The sequence below is a fragment of the Salvelinus alpinus genome, chromosome 1 (assembly GCF_045679555.1).
Source record: "Salvelinus alpinus chromosome 1, SLU_Salpinus.1, whole genome shotgun sequence".
In the NCBI taxonomy this organism is placed as follows: domain Eukaryota; kingdom Metazoa; phylum Chordata; class Actinopteri; order Salmoniformes; family Salmonidae; genus Salvelinus; species Salvelinus alpinus.
In genome coordinates this window covers 58,046,650-58,066,092 of record NC_092086.1, presented here as the reverse complement: position 1 = coordinate 58,066,092, position 19,443 = coordinate 58,046,650, and the positions used below count along the sequence as shown (strand labels likewise).

The window sequence follows — 19,443 nt, the reverse complement described above, 5'->3', positions numbered from 1 at the left end:
GCAAGACATGCAGAGATGCGATTCACCACCTGGTTATCAGAGGGGGGAAAGACCCTACAGAAATGGTGAGAAATACATTTGTGTCCTTCCATATTCAAGGCAAGAACCACTTAGACCTCTAATGCTTCTAACCTTAATATGCGTTTTGATATATCTATTTAGAATGTATATTACCTATTGCTGTTTCCTATGTGGTGTCCACCAATGACTAATCTGTAACCACTCCCTCTGTAATCAGGGCTGATGGGAACCTGGTTTGCTCAAAAGAAGACATGCTCTCATTGTTTCTTTGTTACTCCTTGACCAAGGCCATGATGCCGAAACGCGTCTGAGTTTAGCTTTTGCTTCAATTAAAAATGCCATAATCAAAAATAAAGGCATTTTAAACAATATCAGTCTATTTTGTTTGTGATGAAGCCAAGTGTTATGTAAAGACATATCAATTATTATACTTTGGTATATGTGTGTAGGGTTAGTTGGTGGTGCAATTTTTCCTTTTCTTTTGTATTACGAAATGTAACATGACTGACATGATACCAAAGAAAAAGGAGAACCAGGAACTACACTACCCGAAAGGCTTTGCGTATTCTAGTTGACTACGTGGCGCCGACGTTCCTTTTCAACCGACCGGGGTGATTTAAACTTAGAATGAGTAAGAAGAGGGGCATTTTAGATCAATCTGAAATTTAATGAGTAGCTAGTTAATACTTTTATAGTTTGAAGCAACGTTTGTTATTTTCATCGATACGTTTAGATTAACGTTTTGCAATGTCTGGGAAAATCAAGAGCCGAGTCGCGGCAAATGCCGACTCGTTGTCTGGAAGTGTGTCTTGCGATGAGCGCATTTTACGAGACTGTCATCAATTGTACATCGATGCCGACAGTGGTGAGTTAGCTAATGTCTCATCAAATGAAGATTTAATGAAGATATCAACCAATTTCAGCAGACATTTGCTGAATGTCATTCAGCCTGTATGTTTAGCTAGCTATATTTGGTATGACTCATTGATTCTGACTAACGCGTTAGCTAGTAGCTAGCTAGCATTACGTTAAAAGGGAAAGGGGGATTCCTAGTTAGTTGTACAACTGAATGCCTTCAACTGAAATGTGTAACCCATTTAACCCAACCCATCTGAATCAGAAAGGTGTGGGGGGCTGCCTTAATCGATACCCACGTCTTCGGCGCCCGGGGAACAGTGGGTTAACTGCCTTGCTCAGGGGCAGAAGGACAGATTTGTACCTTGTCAGTTTTATAGTGTTGAAATGTTTGTTATAAAATGCATTTTACGAAGACAAATCAGACGTTGGGACTATAAGGGTCTATCTTCACAAAGCATAGTTCTGAGCAGGGCTGGCTCCTGGCATAAGCAACATAAGCGGTGGCTTAGGGCAGGGTTTCCCCAAACTCGGCCCTTGGGGCTTGGGTGCACGTTTAGGCTCTTGCCCTAGAACTACACAGCTGATTAAAATAACCAACTCCTCATCAAGCCTAGATTTTTTTTGAATCAGTTGTGAAGTACTAGTGGTCATCCCAGGACTGAGTTTGGGAAACCCTGGCTTAGCCCTGGCCCCCAAATATGTTATTGTATTCATTGTTTTTCAATCTGGGTTCAGCCATAGAACCTTATCTGGCACAGAATGTTAAAAGTACATGCGTTTAATTGATTAATTAAATCACATCAAATATATTAATTCATGTTCATCACACATTTTGTTAAAGCGATAGTTCCCTAAAATGGCAAATACACTATATCCTATGGATAAGAGACAATTTATGCTTGATAAGAAAGTGTGGTCGGAGGCATGGTGTGATGTAATTGCATAGCCTCCAGAGGCACGCAGAGGTCAAATTGAGCTCCGTACCACATCGCTGTGCACCTCTCAAATTGTTTTACAATGTGGAGGGCTCTGTATAGCTCTGCATTGACATGAACCAAAACGTGCGCTCCTAGTGGCCGGGGACTTTAATGCAGGGAAACTTATTTGTTTTACCTAATTTCTACCAGCGTGTTATGTGCAACCAGAGGGGGAAAAAAACTCTAGACCACCTTTACTCCACACACAGAGACGCGTACAAAGTTCTCCCTCCATTTGGCAAATCTGACCATAACTCCATCCTCCTGCTTACAAACAAAAACAGGAAGTAACAGTGACTCTCTCAATAAGGAAGTGGTCAGATGATGCAGATGCTTAGCTACAGGAATGCATTGCTAGCGCAGAGAGGAAGAATCTGGGATTCTTCAGATGGCATTGAGGAGTACACCACATCAGTCACTGGCTTCATCAATAAGTGCATCAACGACGTCGTCCCCACAGTGACCGTACGTACATACCCCAACCAGAAGCCATGGATTACAGGCAACATCCGCATTGAGCTAAAGGGTAGAGCTGCTGCTTTCAAGGAGCGGGACTCTAACCCGGAAGTTTGTAAGAAATCACGCTTGCCCTCCGTCGAACCATCAAACAAGCAAAGCATCAATACAGGACTAAGATTGAATCGTACTATACCGGCCCCCCTCCTGTACTCCCTGTTCACCCATGACTGCATTGCCAAGCACGACTCCAACACAATCATTAAGTTTGCCAACGACACAACAGTGGTAGGCCTGATCACCGACAACGATGAGACAGCCTATAGGAAGGAGGTCAGAGACCTGGCAGTGTGGTGCCAGGATAATAACCTCTCCTTCAACTTGATCAAGACAAAGGAGATGATTGTGGACTACAGGAAAAGGAGGACCGAGCACGCCCCCATTCTCATCGACGGGTCTGTAGTGGAGCAGGTTGAGAGCTTCAAGTTCCTTGGTGTCCACATCACCAACAAACTATCATGGTCCAAACACACCAAGACGGTTGTGAAGATGGCACGACAACGCCTATTGGCATGGGTCCTCAGATTCCTGAACAGCTAATCAAATGGCTACCAGGACTATTTGCATTGTCCCACCTACATTTTTACTCTGCTGCTACTCTGTTTATTATCCATGCATAGTAGGGATGCAACGGTACACAGTATGTTGTCGAAACGTCCGGTACGCCCCCTACGGTTCTATACGCACGTGAACCGTGGAATTACGATATGCCTGTCTTTTTCCTATAATTTCCAAAACATGCTTATTGTGCTGCAGACTACACGCACGTTGTACATTCAGATCCACAGAACCAGGCGTGCAGCTTGTGAACAGGCTTGGCAGGCAACTGCTTGGGGCACCAGGCCGTTAGGGGTCTCCTGAGGGCTGAAAAACTTAACTCCACAGCAATGTCTCAATGTGGCACCCGCAGTGACCGCAACCCCCTCCCCCTTAAACAACCAATGGACGATTTGCAATGACTTCTCGGTAGGAAACCTCCCTAAATGGGCCCCATGAAGAGATGGGGAAACTAAAAACAAATATTATCTCAGCTACAACGTGACAATGTTGAGATCTAGCAAGACAGAGAGAAGCAAATTTGAAGAAGCACTGCCGTCTTTCAAATCCTTTGTGTGGGAACATTTTGTATTCAGCGTTCAATACGATGACGAGGGTAAGAAGACCGTAAACAAGCAAAATACAGTCTGCAAGCATTGCTTTGACACTGTCGGCTACTCGAGTGGAAACACTTTTAACGTGTCATTTACGTGGCCATCACCCGGCCGTATCTCTTGCAGGTGGAGCTGGAGCAAGGAGAGTCCACTCGTTTTGTCACTTGATGAAAAAAGTTGAACCGCGTTACAATGTCCCCTCCCGCACACATTTCAGCAGCAAAGTAATTCCCAAACTCTACGAAACATCACGGAGATAAATTTAAAATGAATTGACACAGACACCCTATCTAGCGCTCTCCACTGATAGTTGGACCTTCAGAGTAACTCTAAGCTACCTCACTGTGAAGGTTCACTATGTACTGTGAAGGTTCACTATGTACTGGTTTGGGAGATGAAGAGCTACGTTTTGCAAACTCGTCCCCTGTATGAGAGTCATACAAGCGCACTTTTCTTAAATATAAAGATACCGAAACCGTACCGTGGCCCACAAACCCTCATACATACCGAACCGTGGGCCCACTGTACCGTTGCATCCCTAATGCATAGTCACTTTACCTCGACCTACATGTACATATTACCTCGACTAACCGTTGCCCCTGCACATTGACTCTATACCGGTACCCCCTGTATGAATCACATTTTATTGGTCACATACACGTGTTTAACAGATGTTATTGCGGGTGTAGCAAAATGCTTGTGTTTCTAGCTCCGACAGTACAGTAGTATCTAACAAGCAATATATGTAACAATTTCACAACATATACCTAATACACACAAATCTAAGTAAAGGAATGGAATTAAGGATATATAAATATATGGACGAGCAATGTCAGAGCGGCATAGACTAAGATACAGTATATACATATGAGATGAGTAATGCAAGATATGTAAACATTATTGAAGTGACTAGTGTTCCATTTATTAAAGTGGCCAGTGATTTCAAGTCTCTGTGTGTGTGTGTGTGTGTATATATATATATATATCCCAGCTTTGATGCACCGGTACTGACCTCGCCTTCTGGATGATAGTGGGGAGAACAGGCAGTGGCTCAGGTGGTTGTCCTTGATGATCTTTTTGGCCTTCCTGTGACATCGGGTGCTGTAGGTGTTTTGGAGGGCAGGTAGTTTGCCCCCGGTCATGCGTCCACCCTCTGGAGAGCTGTGTTTGCGTGCGGTGCAGTTGCCGTACCAGGCGATGATACAGTCTGACAGGATGCTCTCAATTGTGCATCTGTAAAAGATTGTGAACGTTTTAGGTGCCAAGCCAAATTTCTTCAGCCTCCAGAGGTTGAAGAGGCACTGTTGCGCCTTCACCACACTGTCTGTGTGGGTGGACCATTTTAGTTTGTCAGTGATGTGCATGCCAAGGAACTTGAAGCTTTCCACCTTCTCCACTGCGGTCCCGTCAATGTGGATAGGGGATGCTCCCTCTGCTGTTTCCTGAAGTCCACGATCATCTCCTTTGTTTTGTTGACGTTGAGTGAGAGGTTATTTTCCTGGCACAACACTCCCAGAGCCCTCATCTCCTCCCTGTAGGCCGTCTCATCATTGTTGGTAATCAAACCTACTACTGTTGTGTCGTCTGCGAACTTGATGATTTGAGTTGGAGGTGTGATTGGCCACGCAGTCATGGGTGAACAGGGAGTACAAGAGGGGGCTGAGCACGCAACATGGTGGGGCCCCAGTGTTGCGTATCAGCGAAGTGGAGGTGTTTCCTACCTTCACCACCTGGGGCGACCCCTGTGTCCAGGACCCAGTTGCACAGGGGAGGTTCAGACCCAGGGCTTCAATCTTAATGATGAGCTTGGAGGGTACTATGGTGTTGAATGCTGAGCTGTAGTCAATGAACAGCATTCTTACATAGGTATTCCTCTTGTCCAGGTGGGAAAGAGCAGTGTGATGGCGATTGCATCGTCTGTGGAGCTATTGGGGCAGTAAGCAAATTGGAGTGGGTCTAGGGTGACTGGTAAGGTAGAGATGATATAGAGATGATCCTTGACTAGTCTCTCAAAGCACTTCATGATAACATGAAGTGAGTGTAGTCAGCAGCCTTAATTCTGGCACAGAATAGCTGACATGATGCAATTTTCCCGAAAAAATATTTTGCCACTTTTTCCCCCCTCTGACCTCCATTGTTTTAGTCACCCTAATTCTGGCCATCCTACAGAGATAGAAACTCCAGTAACTTTTGTAGTGGGCAGTAATATTTAATATGTGAATATGCAGTATATTATAAACTCAGCAAAAAAAGAAACGTCCCTTTTTCAGGACCCTGTCTTTCAAAGATAATTTGTAAAAATAGCTTCACAGATTTTTATTGTAAAGGGTTTAAACACTGTTTCCCATGCTTGTTCAATGAACCATAAACAATTAATGAACATGCACCTGTGGAACGGTCGTTAAGACACTAACAGCTTACAGACGGTAGGCAATTAAGGTCACAGTTATAAAAACTTAGGACACTAAAGAGGCCTTTCTACTGACTACTGAAAAACACCAAAAGAAATATGCCCAGGGTCCCTGCTCATCTGTGTGAATGTGCCTTAGGCATGCTGCAAGGAGGCATGAGGACAGCAGATGTGGCCAGGGCAATAAATTGCCATCTCTGTACTGTGAGACGCATAAGGCAGCGCTACAGGGAGACAGGATGGACAGCTAGACGTCCTCACAGTGGCAGACCACGTGTAACAACACCTGCACAGAATCGGTACATCCGAACATCACACCTGCGGGACAGGTACAGGATGGCAACAACAACTGCCCGAGTTAAACCAGAAACCCACAATTCCTCCATCGGTGCTCAGTCTGTCCGCAATAGGCTGAGAGAGGCTGGCTGGACTGAGGGCTTGTAGGCCTGTTGTAAGGCAGGTCCTCACCAGACATCACTGGAAACAATGTCGCCTATGGGCACAAACATACCGTCGCTGGACCAGACAGGACTGGCAAAAAGTGCTCTTCACTGACGAGTCGCAGTTTTGTCTCACCAGGGGTGATGGTCGGATTTGCGTTTATCGTCGAAGGAATGAGCGTTACACCGAGGCCTGTACTCTGGAGCGGGATCGATTTGGAGGTGGAGGGTCCTTCATGGTCTGGAGCGGTGTGTCACAGCATCATTGGACTGAGCTTGTTGTCATTGCACGCAATCTCAACGCTGTGCATTACAGGGTAGACATCCTCCTCCCTCATGTGGTACCCTTCCTGCAGGCTCATCCTGATATGACCCTCCAGCATGACAATGTCACCATGCACAGAATGAGCAGTATGGCTGATTTCCTGCAAGACAGGAATGTCAGTGTTCTGCCATGGCCAGTGAAGAGCCCGCATCTCAATCCCATTGAGCACGTCTGGGATCTGTTAGATGTGAGGGCTAGGGCCATTCCCCCCAGAAATGTCCGGGAACTTGCAGTTGCCTTGGTGGAAGAGTGGAGTAACAGCTCACAGCAAGAACTGGCAAATCTGGTGCAGTCCGTGAGGAGGAGACGCACTGCAGTACTTAATGCAGCTGGTGGCCAGACCAGATACTGACTGTTACTTTTTATTTTGCCACCCCCTCCCCCTTTAATCAGGGACACATTATTCCATTTCTGTTAGTCACATGTCTGTGGAACTTGTTCAGTTTATGTCTGTTTAATCTTGTTATGTTCATACAAATATTTACACATGTTAAGTTTTCTTTAAATTAACGCAGTTGACAGTGAGAGGACGTTTCTTTTTTGCTGAGTTTATATACCTCACATGCGACAAGTAATAAGACTAAGCAATTATCCCATCAAATTAATTATCTTTATCTGGCTCCATAGTATAAATAGGAATATGCATGGAGACTTGAGTAACAGTAATGGGCAATGAAGAATAGAATTCTAAATACAAGTGTATTTAATTACTTTGTAAAATTAATGGATTCACATACAAGGCATAAAGCTTAAGTTACAAGGCATTAACAAGAATTACAAGGTATTATTTTAATCATTAATATGGAGTTTTGTCCCCACCTTTTGTCGCTATAACAGCCTACACTCTTCTGGGAGGGCTTTCCACTAGATGATTGAACAATGTTTTGCGGGGGCTTGCTTCCATTCAGCCACGAGCATTAGTGATGTTGGGCGATTAGGCCTGGCTTGCGGTCGACCTTCCTATTCAAGATTAATATTTCCCTTCACTGGAACTAAGGGGCCTAGCCTGAACCATGAAAATCAGCCCCAAACCATTCCTCCACCAAACTTTACAGTTGGTACTATGCATTCAGGCAGGTAGCATTATCCTGGCATCCGCCAAACCCAGATTTGTCCTTCGGACTGCCAGATGGTGAACCGTTATTCATCACTCCAGAGAACGCTTTTCCACTGCTCCGATGACGGTGAGCTTTACACCACTCCAGCCGACTCTTGGCATTGTGTATGGTGATCTTAGACTTGTGTACGTACGGCTGCTCGGCCATGGAAACCCATTTCATGAAGCTCCCGACGAACAGTTATTGTGCTGACTTTGCTTCCAGAGGCAGTTTAGATCTCTGTAGTGAGTGTTGCAACCGAGGACAGACACTTTTTACTCGCTATGCACTTCAGCACTCTGCGGCCCGTTCTGTGAGCTTGTGTGGCCTACCACTTTGCGGCTGAGCCGTTGTTGCTCCTAGATGTTTCCACTTCACAATAACATCACTTACAGTTGACCGAGGCAGTTCTAGCAGGGCAGAAATTTAATGAACTGACTTGTTGGATAGGATGCCATGTTGAAAGTCACTGAGCTCTTCAGTAAGGTCATTCTACTGCCAAGAGGTGTCCACATACCTTTGTGTGTATATATATATATATATATATATATATATCAGCTAGATGGTGTTACATTTGCTTCTCAGAGGTATGAGAATGGGGGTTGGCAAGACCAACACAGACAATACTGAGTTCCTAAGACAACACAGAGGAAATTCTTGTGCACAGTTGATAAGAGTCACTTTGGGGGCTGCCCTACACTTTTGAACGGATTATGATAGAGAAATTAGGTTTGGATCATTGATCTTAGAGGATTATCTACAGAATTAACAAATTATTTTACCCATATTTTACCCACCAGAACCCTTGCATCCATAGCGTAGTCTATGGATTTGAAGTGGTTGTATTTTACTGAAACTGTGGCGGGGAGGACACTGTTAATATTTCAGTTAAGGCTTTAACGTAACTACCAGTAGGAGTTATTAGCAATAGTTAGTGGTAGCTAGATTAGCTAGCTATAGCTTAGTGGCTAATACTAGTAAACTAACAGTTGATCAATCGGCATTATACGACCCTGATCACATCCTTCCATGTCTCCATTCTAGGGCTGGTAGCAGTGGCCCAGTCCGTTGGCGTGACTCTGCTGGCACCCAGGAAAAAGATCACGGTCATGTTGATGGGCAACCACTCTGCCGGCAAGAGCTCCTTCATCAACTGGTAATGTTCAATCAGATCAAGGTTACCATTGACAACCACAGAAAGAGTGGAGAGAAGGATGCACTTTGAAAAGTATTCCATCAGAGACTGGGACTTTTCCCTACACTGATGCTACTGTCCCCTATGCTTCCTTTTGCTTCAAAGTCATTGTAATTATGTCCCGTGTGTGTGTGGACGTACACCTAGTATAACGTGAATACCAGAGAGAGTGCTTGTTAAAATGATGTCTGCTGTAACTTTCTGTCTCAGGTATGTGGAGGAACACATCCAGCGTACAGGAGTGGCCATTGAGACGCAAGGCTTCAGCTTTGTCACAAGTGGGCGCAAGAGAGAGTCTCTCACAGTGAGTACAGCTGGTACAGTTCTGAGTGAATTTCCTCTTCAACTTCAGTTTGCTCCTCAATTCATGCACTTTCGTTGAGGTACTTTGAGGGCTTTTACCTTTTTTACTGAGTAAGTGTTCACACAGTGTATGGTGGATGTGTTTTTCTCGCAGAATGTGCAACTTTGTTTGGTTTCTTGGTGTATTTTAGGGAAATGCCACGCTGCACCTTTACCCACACTTCAAACCTCTACACGAGCTCAAAGGTGAGATTTCAGAGTTGATTCAATCTCATTCGTCAGCGTCAAAGTAGGACTCAGGAAACACCTCCCTCCCCTGTAATACAGTGGCAAGAAAAAGTATGTGAATCCTTTGGAATTATCTGGATTTCTGCATTAATTGGTAATACAATTTGATCTGATCTTCATCTAAGTCACAACAACAGACAGTCTGCTTAAACTAATAACACACAAATTATTGTATTTTTCTTGTCTATATTGAATACATCATTTAAACATTCACAGTGTACTTTGGAAAAAGTATGTGAACCCCTAGGATAATGACTTCTCCAAAAGCTAATTGGAGTCAGCTAACCTGGAGTACAATCATTGAGACGAGATTGGAGATGTTGGTTAGAGCTGCCTTGTTCTATAAAAAACACAAATTTGAGTTTGCTATTCACAAGAAGCATTGCCTGATGTGAACCATGCCTCGAACAAAAGGGATCTCAGAAGACCCAAGATTAAGAATTGTTGACTTGCATAAAGCTGGAAAGGGTTACAAAAGTATATCTAAAAGCCTTGATGTTCATCAGTCCACAGTAAGACTAATTGTCTATAAATGAAGAAAGTTCAGCACTGTTGCTACTCTCCCTAGGAGTGGCCGTCCTGCAAAGATGACTGCAAGAGCACAGCGCAGAATGCTCAATGAGGTTAAAAAGAAGAATCGTAGAGTGTCAGCTAAAGACTTACAGATCTCTGGAAGATGCTAAAATCTCTGTTGACGAGTCTACAATACGTAAAACAAGAATGGTGTTCATGGGAGGACACCACGGAAGAAGCCACTGCTGTCCAAAACACACATTGCTGCACGTCTGAAATTCGCAAAAGAGCATCTGGATGTTCCACAGCGCTCCTGGCAAAACATTCTATGGACAGATGAAACTACAGTTGAGTTGTTTGGAGGGAACACACAACACTATGTGTGGAGAAAAAATTCACAGCACACCAACATCAAAACCTCATCCTAACTGTAAAGTATGGTGGAGGGAGCATCATGGTTTGGAGCTGCTTTGCTGCCTCAGGGCCTGGACGGCTTGCTGTCATCGACAGAGAAATGAATTCCCAAGCTTATCAAGACATTTTATAGGAGAATGTAAGGCTATCTGTCCGCCAATTGAAGCTCAACAGAAGTTGGGTGATGCAACAGGACAACGACCCAAAACACAGAAGTAAATCAACAACAGAATGGCTTCAACTGAAGAAAATACGCCTTCTCAGAGTCCTGACCTCAATCCGATTGAGATGCTGTGGCATGACCTCGAGAGCGGTTCACACCAGACATCCCAAGAAAATTGCTGAACTGAAACAGTTTTGTAAAGCGGAATGGTCCGAAATTCCTTCTGACCGTTGTGCAGGTCTGATCCGCAACTACAGAAAATGTTTGGTTGAGGTTATTGCTGCCAAAGGAGGGTCAACCAGTTATTAAATCCAAGGGTTCACATACTTTTCCCACCCTGCACTGTGAATGTTTACACGGTGTGTTCAATAAAGACATGAAAACGTGTTATTAGTTTAAGCAGACTGTCTTTGTCTATTGTTGTGAATTAGATGAAGATCAGATCCAATTTTATGACCAATTTAGTCCAGGTAATTCCATGGTGTTCATATACTTTTTCTTGCCACTGTATATGATGTGATGGAAATGCGACGGTGATGACAGCATGACTGACAACCCATTCTAAACATTAGTCAGCACCAAGTGAAATGTTTGAAAATACCATTCAAGTAAAGGGCTCACTCTTGAATTTTTTTCTTTCTCTCTGCCTGTAGGTGTGTCTGAGTACCTGGGTACTGAGATCTGCACGTCGCGGCAAAAGCGTTTCAGCCTGGTGACGTTTGTGGACTCTCCTGGCCTGGTGGACGGGGACATGAAGTACCCCTTCGATGTGGACCAGGCCATCATGTGGCTGGGTAGGTCACCACAATATGGCGCTGTGTGTGTGGTGTAGGGCGTGTGATTCTGTGAATGTACTGTTTTCTTATTCATCTCGGTGTTTCATCATGACACACACACACACCATCTGCGTGTAAAGACGGCTACAGTATTTCATGTTTCTGCATTTGTTTATTTATCTGGCTATTTGAACAGAACATAACAGGCTCGTCTCTGTCCCCTCCCAGGCGAGCTGTGTGACCTCATCCTGGTGTTCTTTGACCCCATGGGCCAGGCGCTGTGCAAACGCACCCTCAACATCGTGGAGAAGCTCAACGAGAAGCACGGTGACCGTCTGCGCTTCTACCTCAGCAAGGCCGACGAGGCCGGGGGAGAGTCGGACAGACAGGTACACACACACACACTCTAGTGGGAAATTTTAAGATTAATAAAATTCATGTTCAGTTTAGTGCTTAACGCAATGCATTGTGCTTTTCCTTTTCTGTAATGCACATGATTCTGTTCGTGCAAGGTTTTTTGGTCACTAGACTTGGAGGCCAGACGTGAAGGATAACTGTCCATAACCTATCTGCTGATAGTATTGGCGCCAGTCTAATGGTGCCAGTTCAAAGGACACACTGGTTTTCTCTGCTTCTGTGCTGGAGGTTTCTACCTCTTGCAAATTGTACTAAACCAGAGATTTTTTTAAAACTTTATCAACGACCGCTTTTGTGTCTATTACACCTGGAAATTCCCTATTACACACACTTTATACATATCTACAATATGAACAAGGTTGACAGTTGGCTGGGACGAAGTTAGCCAGTTTTCAAATCAAATCAAGTTTATTTTATATAGCCCTTCGTACATCAGCTAATATCTCGAAGTGCTGTACAGACACCCAGCCTAAAACCCCAAACAGCAAGCAATGCAGGTGTAGAAGCACGGTGGCTAGGAAAAACTCCCTAGAAAGGCCAAAACCTAGAAAGAAACCTAGAGAGGAACCAGGCTATGAGGGGTGGCCAGTCCTCTTCTGGCTGTGCTGGGTGGAGATTATAACAGAACTATGCCAAGATGTTCAAAATGTTCATAAGTGACAAGCATGGTCAAATAATAATCATGAATAATTTTCAGTTGGCTTTTCATAGCCGATCATCAAGAGTTGAAAATAGCAGGTCCGGGACAGGTGGCGGTTCCATAACCGCAGGCAGAACAGTTGAAACTGGAATAGCAGCAGGGCCAGGCGGACTGGGGACAGCAAGGAGTCATCATGCCCGGTAGTCCTGACGTATGGTCCTAGGGCTCCGGTCCTCCGAGAGAGAGAAAGAAAGAGAGAAGGAGAGAATTAGAGAGAGCCAAGATTTTCAAAATGTTCATAAATGACAAGCATGGTCAAATAATAGTAATTTTAGTTTTATAATCAAATCAATCAAGTAAATGTCAGTTGGCTTTTCATAGCCGATCATTCAGAGTATCTCTACCACTCCTGCTGTCTCTAGAGAGTTGAAAACAGCAGGTCTGGGACGGGTAGCACGTCCGGTGAGCAGGTCAGGGTTCCATAGTCGCAGGCAGAACAGTTGAAACTGGAGCAGCAGAACGGCCAGGTGGACTGGGGACAGTAAAGGAGTCATCAGGCCAGGTAGTCCTGAGGCATGGTCCTAGGGCTCAGGTCCTCCGAGAGAGAGAGAATTAGAGAGCGCATACTTAAATTCACACAGGACACCGGATAAGACAGGGGAAGTACTCCAGATATAACAGACTGACCCTAGCCCCCCGACACACAAACTACTGCAGCATAAATACTGGAGGCTGAGACAGGAGGGGTCAGGAGACACTGTGGTCCCGTCCGGCAATACCCCCGGACAGGGCCAAACAGGCAGGATATAACCCCACCCACTTTGCCAAAACACAGCCCCCACACCACCAGAGGGATATCTTCAACCACCAACTTACCATCCTGAGACAAGGCCGAGTATAGCCCACAAAGATCTCCGCCACAGCACAACCCAAGGGGGGGCGCCAACCCGGACAGGAAGATCACGTCAGTGACTCAACCCACTCAAGTGGGTTGAGACGGCATGGAAGAGCACCAGTAAGCCAGTGACTCAACGCCTCTACTGTAATAGGGTTAGAGGCAGAGAATCCCAGTGGAGAGAGGGGAACCGGCCAAGCAGAGACGGCAAGCAGAGACTACACTCAATCATAGGACCTACTGAAGAGATGAGTCTTCAATAAAGGCTTAAAGGTCGAGACCGAGTCTGCGTCTCTCACATGGATAGGCAGACCATTCCATAAAAATGGAGCTCTATAGGAGAAAGCCCTGCCTCCAGCTGTTTGCTTAGAAATTCTAGGGACAGTAAGGAGGCCTGCGTCTTGTGACCGTAGCGTACGTGTAGGTATGTACGGCAGGACCAAATCGGAAAGGTAGGTAGGAGCAAGCCCATGTAATGCTTTGTAGGTTAGCAGTAAAACCTTGAAATCAGCCCTTGCCTTAACAGGAAGCCACTGTAGAGAGACTAGCACCGGAGTAATATGATAAAATTTTGGGGTTCTAGTCAAAACTCTAGCAGCCGTGTTTAGCACCAACTGAAGTGTATTTAGTGCTTTATCCGGGTAGCCGGAAAGTAGAGCATTGCAGTAGACGTGACAAAAGCATGGATACATTTTTCTGCGTAATTTTTGGACAACGTTTCAGATTTTTGCAATGTCACGTAGTTGGAAAAAAGCTGTCCTTGAAACGAATCAAATCAAATTCATTTATATAGCCCTTCTTACATTAGCTGATATCTCAAAGTGCTGTACAGAAACCCAGCCTAAAACCCCAAACAGCAAGCAATAGTGTAGAAGCACGGTTGCTAGGAAAAACTCCCTAGAAAGGCCAGAACCTAGGAAGAAACCTAGAGAGGAACAAGGCTATGAGGGGTGGCCAATCCTCTTCTGGCTGTGCCGGGTGGAGATTATAACAGAACATGGCCAAGATGTTCATATGTTCATAGATGACCAGTATGGTCAAATAATAATAATCACAGTGGTTGTCGAGGGTGAAACAGTCTTGATATGTTCGTCAAAAGATAGATAGGGTCCAGAGTAACGCCGAGGTCCTTCAGTTTTATTTGAGACGACTGTACAACCATCAAGATTAATTGTCAGATTCAACAGAAGTTCTCTTTGTTTCTTGGGACCTAGAACAAGCATCTCTGTTTTGTACGAGTTTAAAAGTAGAACATTTCGCCTCCCGGGTGGCGCGCCACCAGAGACTCTGGGTTCGCGCTCTGTCGCAGCCGGCCGCGACCGGGAGGTCCGTGGGGCGGGTTAGGGAGGGTTTGGCCGGTAGGGATATCCTTGTCTCATCGCGCACCAGCGACTCCTGTGGCGGGCCGGGCGCAGTGCGCGCTAACCAAGGGAGCCGGGTGCACGGTGTTTCCTCCGACACATTGGTGCGGCTGGCTTCCGGGTTGGAGGCGCGCTGTGTTAAGAAGCAGTGCGGCTTGGTTGGGTTGTGTTTCGGAGGACGCATGGCTTTCGACCTTCGTCTCTCCTGAGCCCGTACGGGAGTTGTAGCGATGAGACAAGATAGTAATTACTAGCAATTGGATACCACAAAAATTGGGAGAAAAGGGGATCAAATTTGAAAAAATAAAATAAAAAAAGTTGAACATTTGCCGCCATCCACTTCATTATGTCTGAAACACAGGCTTCCAGGGAGGCTAATATTGGGGCTTCACCATGTTTCATCGAAATGTACAGCTGTGTGTCATCCGCATAGCAGTGAAAGTAAACATTATGTTCCCGAATGACATCACCAAGAGGTAAAATATATAGTGAAAACAATAGTGGTCCTAAAACAGAGCCTTGAGGAACACTGACATTTACAGTTGATTTGTCAAAGGACAAACCATCCACAGAGACAAACTGATATCTTTCCGACAGATAAGATCTTAACCAGGCCAGAACATGTCTGTGTAGACCAATTTGGGTTTCCAATCTCTCCAAAAGAATGTGGTGATCGACGGTATCAAAAGCAGCACTAAGGTCTAGGAGTACGGGGACAGATGCAGAGCCTCGGTCTGACGCCATTTACCACCTTCAAGTGCAGTCTCAGTGCTATGATGGGGTCTAAAACCAGACTGAATCATTTCGTATACATTGTTTGTCTTCAGGAAGGCAGTGAGTTGCCGTGCAACAGCTTTTTCAATTTTGTTTGAGAGGAATGGGAGATTCGATATAGGCCAAAAGTTTTTTTTAAATATTTTCTGGGTCAAGGTTTGACTTTTTCAAGAGAGGCTTTATTACTGCCACTTTTAGTGAGTTTGGTACACATCCGGTGGATAGAGAGCCGTCTATTATGTTCCACATAGGAGGGCCAAGCACAGGAAGCAGCTCTTTCAGTAGTTTAGTTAGAATAGAGTCCAGTATGCAACTTGAATGTTTAGAGGCCATGATTATTTTCATCAATGTGTCAAGAGATATAGTACTTAAAAACTTGTCTCCCTTGATCCTAGGTCCTAATAACTAAATGTTATTAGTTACATGTACCTTACAGTGAAATGCTTACTTACGAGCCCCTAACCAACAATGCAGTTAAAAAAAATACGGATAAGAAATAAAAGTAACAAGTAGTGCAAGTGCAGCAGTAAAATAACAATAGCGAGACTATATACAGGGGGGTAATGGTACAGAGCCAATGTGCGGGGGCACCGGTTAGTTGAGGTAATATGTACATGTAGGTAGAGTTATTAAAGTGGCAATGCATAGATAACAACATAGTAGCAGTGGTGTATAAGAGGGGGGGGGGGGTGCTGCTTGAATTTTCTGATTAGTTTATGACATCAACTAATCTCCCTGTCATGTGAATGGCTGTTTCAGAGGGTGATGATGCAGATAGTCCAGGAGCTGTGCAAGCGGCCGGGACTCAACAAGTGTGGCTTTGACATGCCTACCATCTATGTCCCCAACCCAAACAAGGTAGCTACTGCACCCACCTTTTTGTACACGGCACCTGAAAGTCACTGGGCAATCTTGGACTATCCTAGCTAAATAAATCAAATGTATGTATTCTATGTACGTATGTTTTGAATTTCACTTCCACCTGCTTGTCCCCACCCCAGCCCAGTCGCTGTGTGAACCAGATTGAGGAAGCATGTCGCACCATCGAGAAGACCATCAACCAGACGGTCCAGAACACACTCAACTCACTAGAGAAGGACTGTGAGCTCATCACTAAGGCCATTGCAGATACACTCAGCCACGACAGGTAGCACACGCCTGCATACTTTGTGTGTTCTACACTCATTCTCAACTTGACGAAAAAACAGTTTGACTGAGGATATTGTAGATGACACGAGCACACATCACTGATCTTCTCTCCTTTCCAACACAACGATAACCCCCCCCCCCTCTCTCTCTCTCTGTCCCCCAGGCAGACCAGTGTAGATAACCGGCGGGCGCGCTGTAAGGGCTGTGTGTTGGCTCTTCTGGGCTTCAGTGTGCCCTTCATGCTGATGGCAGCCCTGGTGCTGGGCAGCCTCTCCAGAGAGCTGCTAGAGATGTCCCTGGGGCATGACGGCATCGAGGCCCTCTCTCTATACCTGGTTAGTGTATTTGTAAGAGAGAGAGAGTGAAGGGGTGGATGTTAATCTGACCATGGTTGTGTGTGTGAGACGGAGTGGGGGAAGTGTTTGTGTGACTCTTTGCCCTTTGTCCAACAGGCTCCTGTAGTGAGAGCGTTTGACTCCATGTCTGTGGAGTACCAGCTGTACAGTTGTGGCGGACTCATCTTCCTCGCCTTCATACTCCTCATTCTTGCTCGCTTCTCCTTCAGGTAAGAGCTGAGCACACTCTCAAACTGCGGGATCTTGTTCAACTTCAAGTGCCACCAGTTATCAATGAATTATGCCTAAAGCATCTCTCTCTCTCTCTGCAGAACTCGGCCCACTCTCTCTGGCCGACAGAAGAGGCAGCTACAGGAAAAGCTGGATTATGTGCAGGAGGTGGTGAAGACCAAGAAGGTAGTGTGTGTGTGTGTGTGTGTGTGTGTGAGCGTGCAGTGGTGTGTGTGTGCGCTTGTCCACTAACAGCGTATCTCTCCCTTCCTGTAGAAGAAGCTCTATGAGGAATACCTTCGCCAGAGCGTGGGTGATCAAGATATGGACTGATAGAAAAAGCAAGGGATGGATCGATGGAAGGAAAGAATGGAGGAAACCACTGAAGTACCACTTAACATCCCCACTGTAGAGGACCAAATGTAATGTAGTGTTTAAACTGTTCATGCTTTACCTTCCTGGCCATGCCTTTATGGTGCACTTATGACAAGTCGGAAACTCCGATTTTAAAATGAACATACATTATTTGCATAGAGCAGGGCTGTTCAATGTTGGCCATCGAAGGCCAAAACACTTCTGGTGTTAATCCTGTCCTTCTAATCAGGGACTTATTCAGACCTGGGACATCAGGTGAGTGAAATTAACTACCAGGTCGAAAACTGGAGAACTTGGGCCTCCTCTTTCTACGACGAATTTCCAAGTTGAAAATGTCGGAGTTTCCGAGTTGTCTTGAACGCACCATTTACGTGTCACTCGGGCGCACGCAGGGTGACATGGGAAATGTATCCTTGTCCAAGTGTTGTCTGTTCATTCATGTTATTGTAAACCATAGATTACCTTTAATGTCTGATACAGTAAGCTCTTAGAAACCAACTCCAAACTCTGGTACTCATTAATTTACCGGTGTTTCACTGCCATGTTACCTGATTGTTGTTTTTCCAATCCTCATGCAAACTGGCATCATGGGACCTGTATTTTTGTATGAGAGAATTCTGTGCACTAACTACATTATGAATTGAACAAAGCATTTATATATATTTGTTTCAGTGTTTTTGGTAGCCACAGCTGTGCCTGTTTGCTCAGACAAACACCTATGATGCAATATAAACCAATAACATTACATGGGACTTGTAGTTTTGTACAAGGTGAACTCAGCAATCAATGTCTCTGTAAGCAAATCGGCATCAAATGACTTTTGCAGTACTGTTTACTTGCTGTTCCTTTTGTTCACATGCAACTGTTCAAAGCTGAAATTGTGCACGTCCACACATTTTCTGACCTTGATTATGTCAATTGTTACTAACTGTAAGACTATGTAATGGGAGACTCATGAATAAGCACAACGGCTGCTTTGTACTGATGTGTGTGACCAAGCAGTTAACAACCATGATGTGACACCGAGAGCCTTTTTTTCCATTTTTTTTCTTTCTTTTCCAAAATTGTTACTGTTTCATTCAAAATTATATAATTAAAACGCACAGTTTGTTTGTACAATGTTTTCAGTTCAGCAGGTGTCATGAATTTTTTGAATATCGACCCCATGTGTGGCATCAGCCATGCAAACCTCTAATTCCATATGGGCAGTGAGAAAATTGATGTCACATTTGTTAACCTATTGTGTGGCGTGTATTTGGGGACACTACACGCCACACAATAGGTTAACTAAAATATTGTTTCAATCTTACCTTTTCAAAAGAGTTGCAGCTTCCTTGATGCTCTGTGGAACTTCCTGAGTAATCGATCATTCCATTCTCCGCTAAATCTTCTTGTAAGAGCCCCCTTAAATGCCATTTGAATTAGTTTAGGTTTCCTCAGTAGCATGCTTCTTCTGTGCTGACTGAACGCGTTTGTCAAAGTGGAAAATGAGTTTTTGCATGTAGCTGTGGACACCCAAAAGTCAATCCATGTTTCAATGCGGTAAGCGTGATCGGCATAGCGGAGAGAGGCCCAGAGAATCGTTGCAGGATATCAAGTGGGGTCCATTTGTCCTCATTGGAGCCAGAGCGGGCGATTTCAGTCTGCAAAAACTGGCGAACAACACTAAGCTCAGCTTCGACCAAATCTGTTTCTTTTAGCTCCTACAGTGGTTTACATTTTTCACATCTAGAAAGTCATGGCTCCCTGGGTCAAGGGCACACAGGGCCTCCACCAATTGGCTGTTGCGGTCACTGAATCTTTTGGACATTTCATGACT

At 44.9% G+C, this 19,443-nt stretch overlaps 1 protein-coding gene across 1 annotated transcript; it reads left to right on the top strand.

Annotated features, from left to right (window-relative positions):
- Positions 1-581: 581 nt before the first annotated feature.
- On the top strand, positions 582-18,756 carry LOC139544575 (uncharacterized). Its single transcript, XM_071351907.1, has 12 exons — positions 582-886; positions 8,840-8,951; positions 9,201-9,294; positions 9,485-9,539; positions 11,325-11,465; positions 11,676-11,836; positions 16,294-16,392; positions 16,536-16,681; positions 16,847-17,018; positions 17,136-17,248; positions 17,351-17,435; positions 17,526-18,756. Exons 1-12 carry the CDS (start codon positions 769-771, stop codon positions 17,580-17,582), a joined length of 1,353 nt encoding a protein of 450 aa, XP_071208008.1. The 5' UTR covers positions 582-768; the 3' UTR covers positions 17,583-18,756.
- Positions 18,757-19,443: the final 687 nt, after the last annotated feature.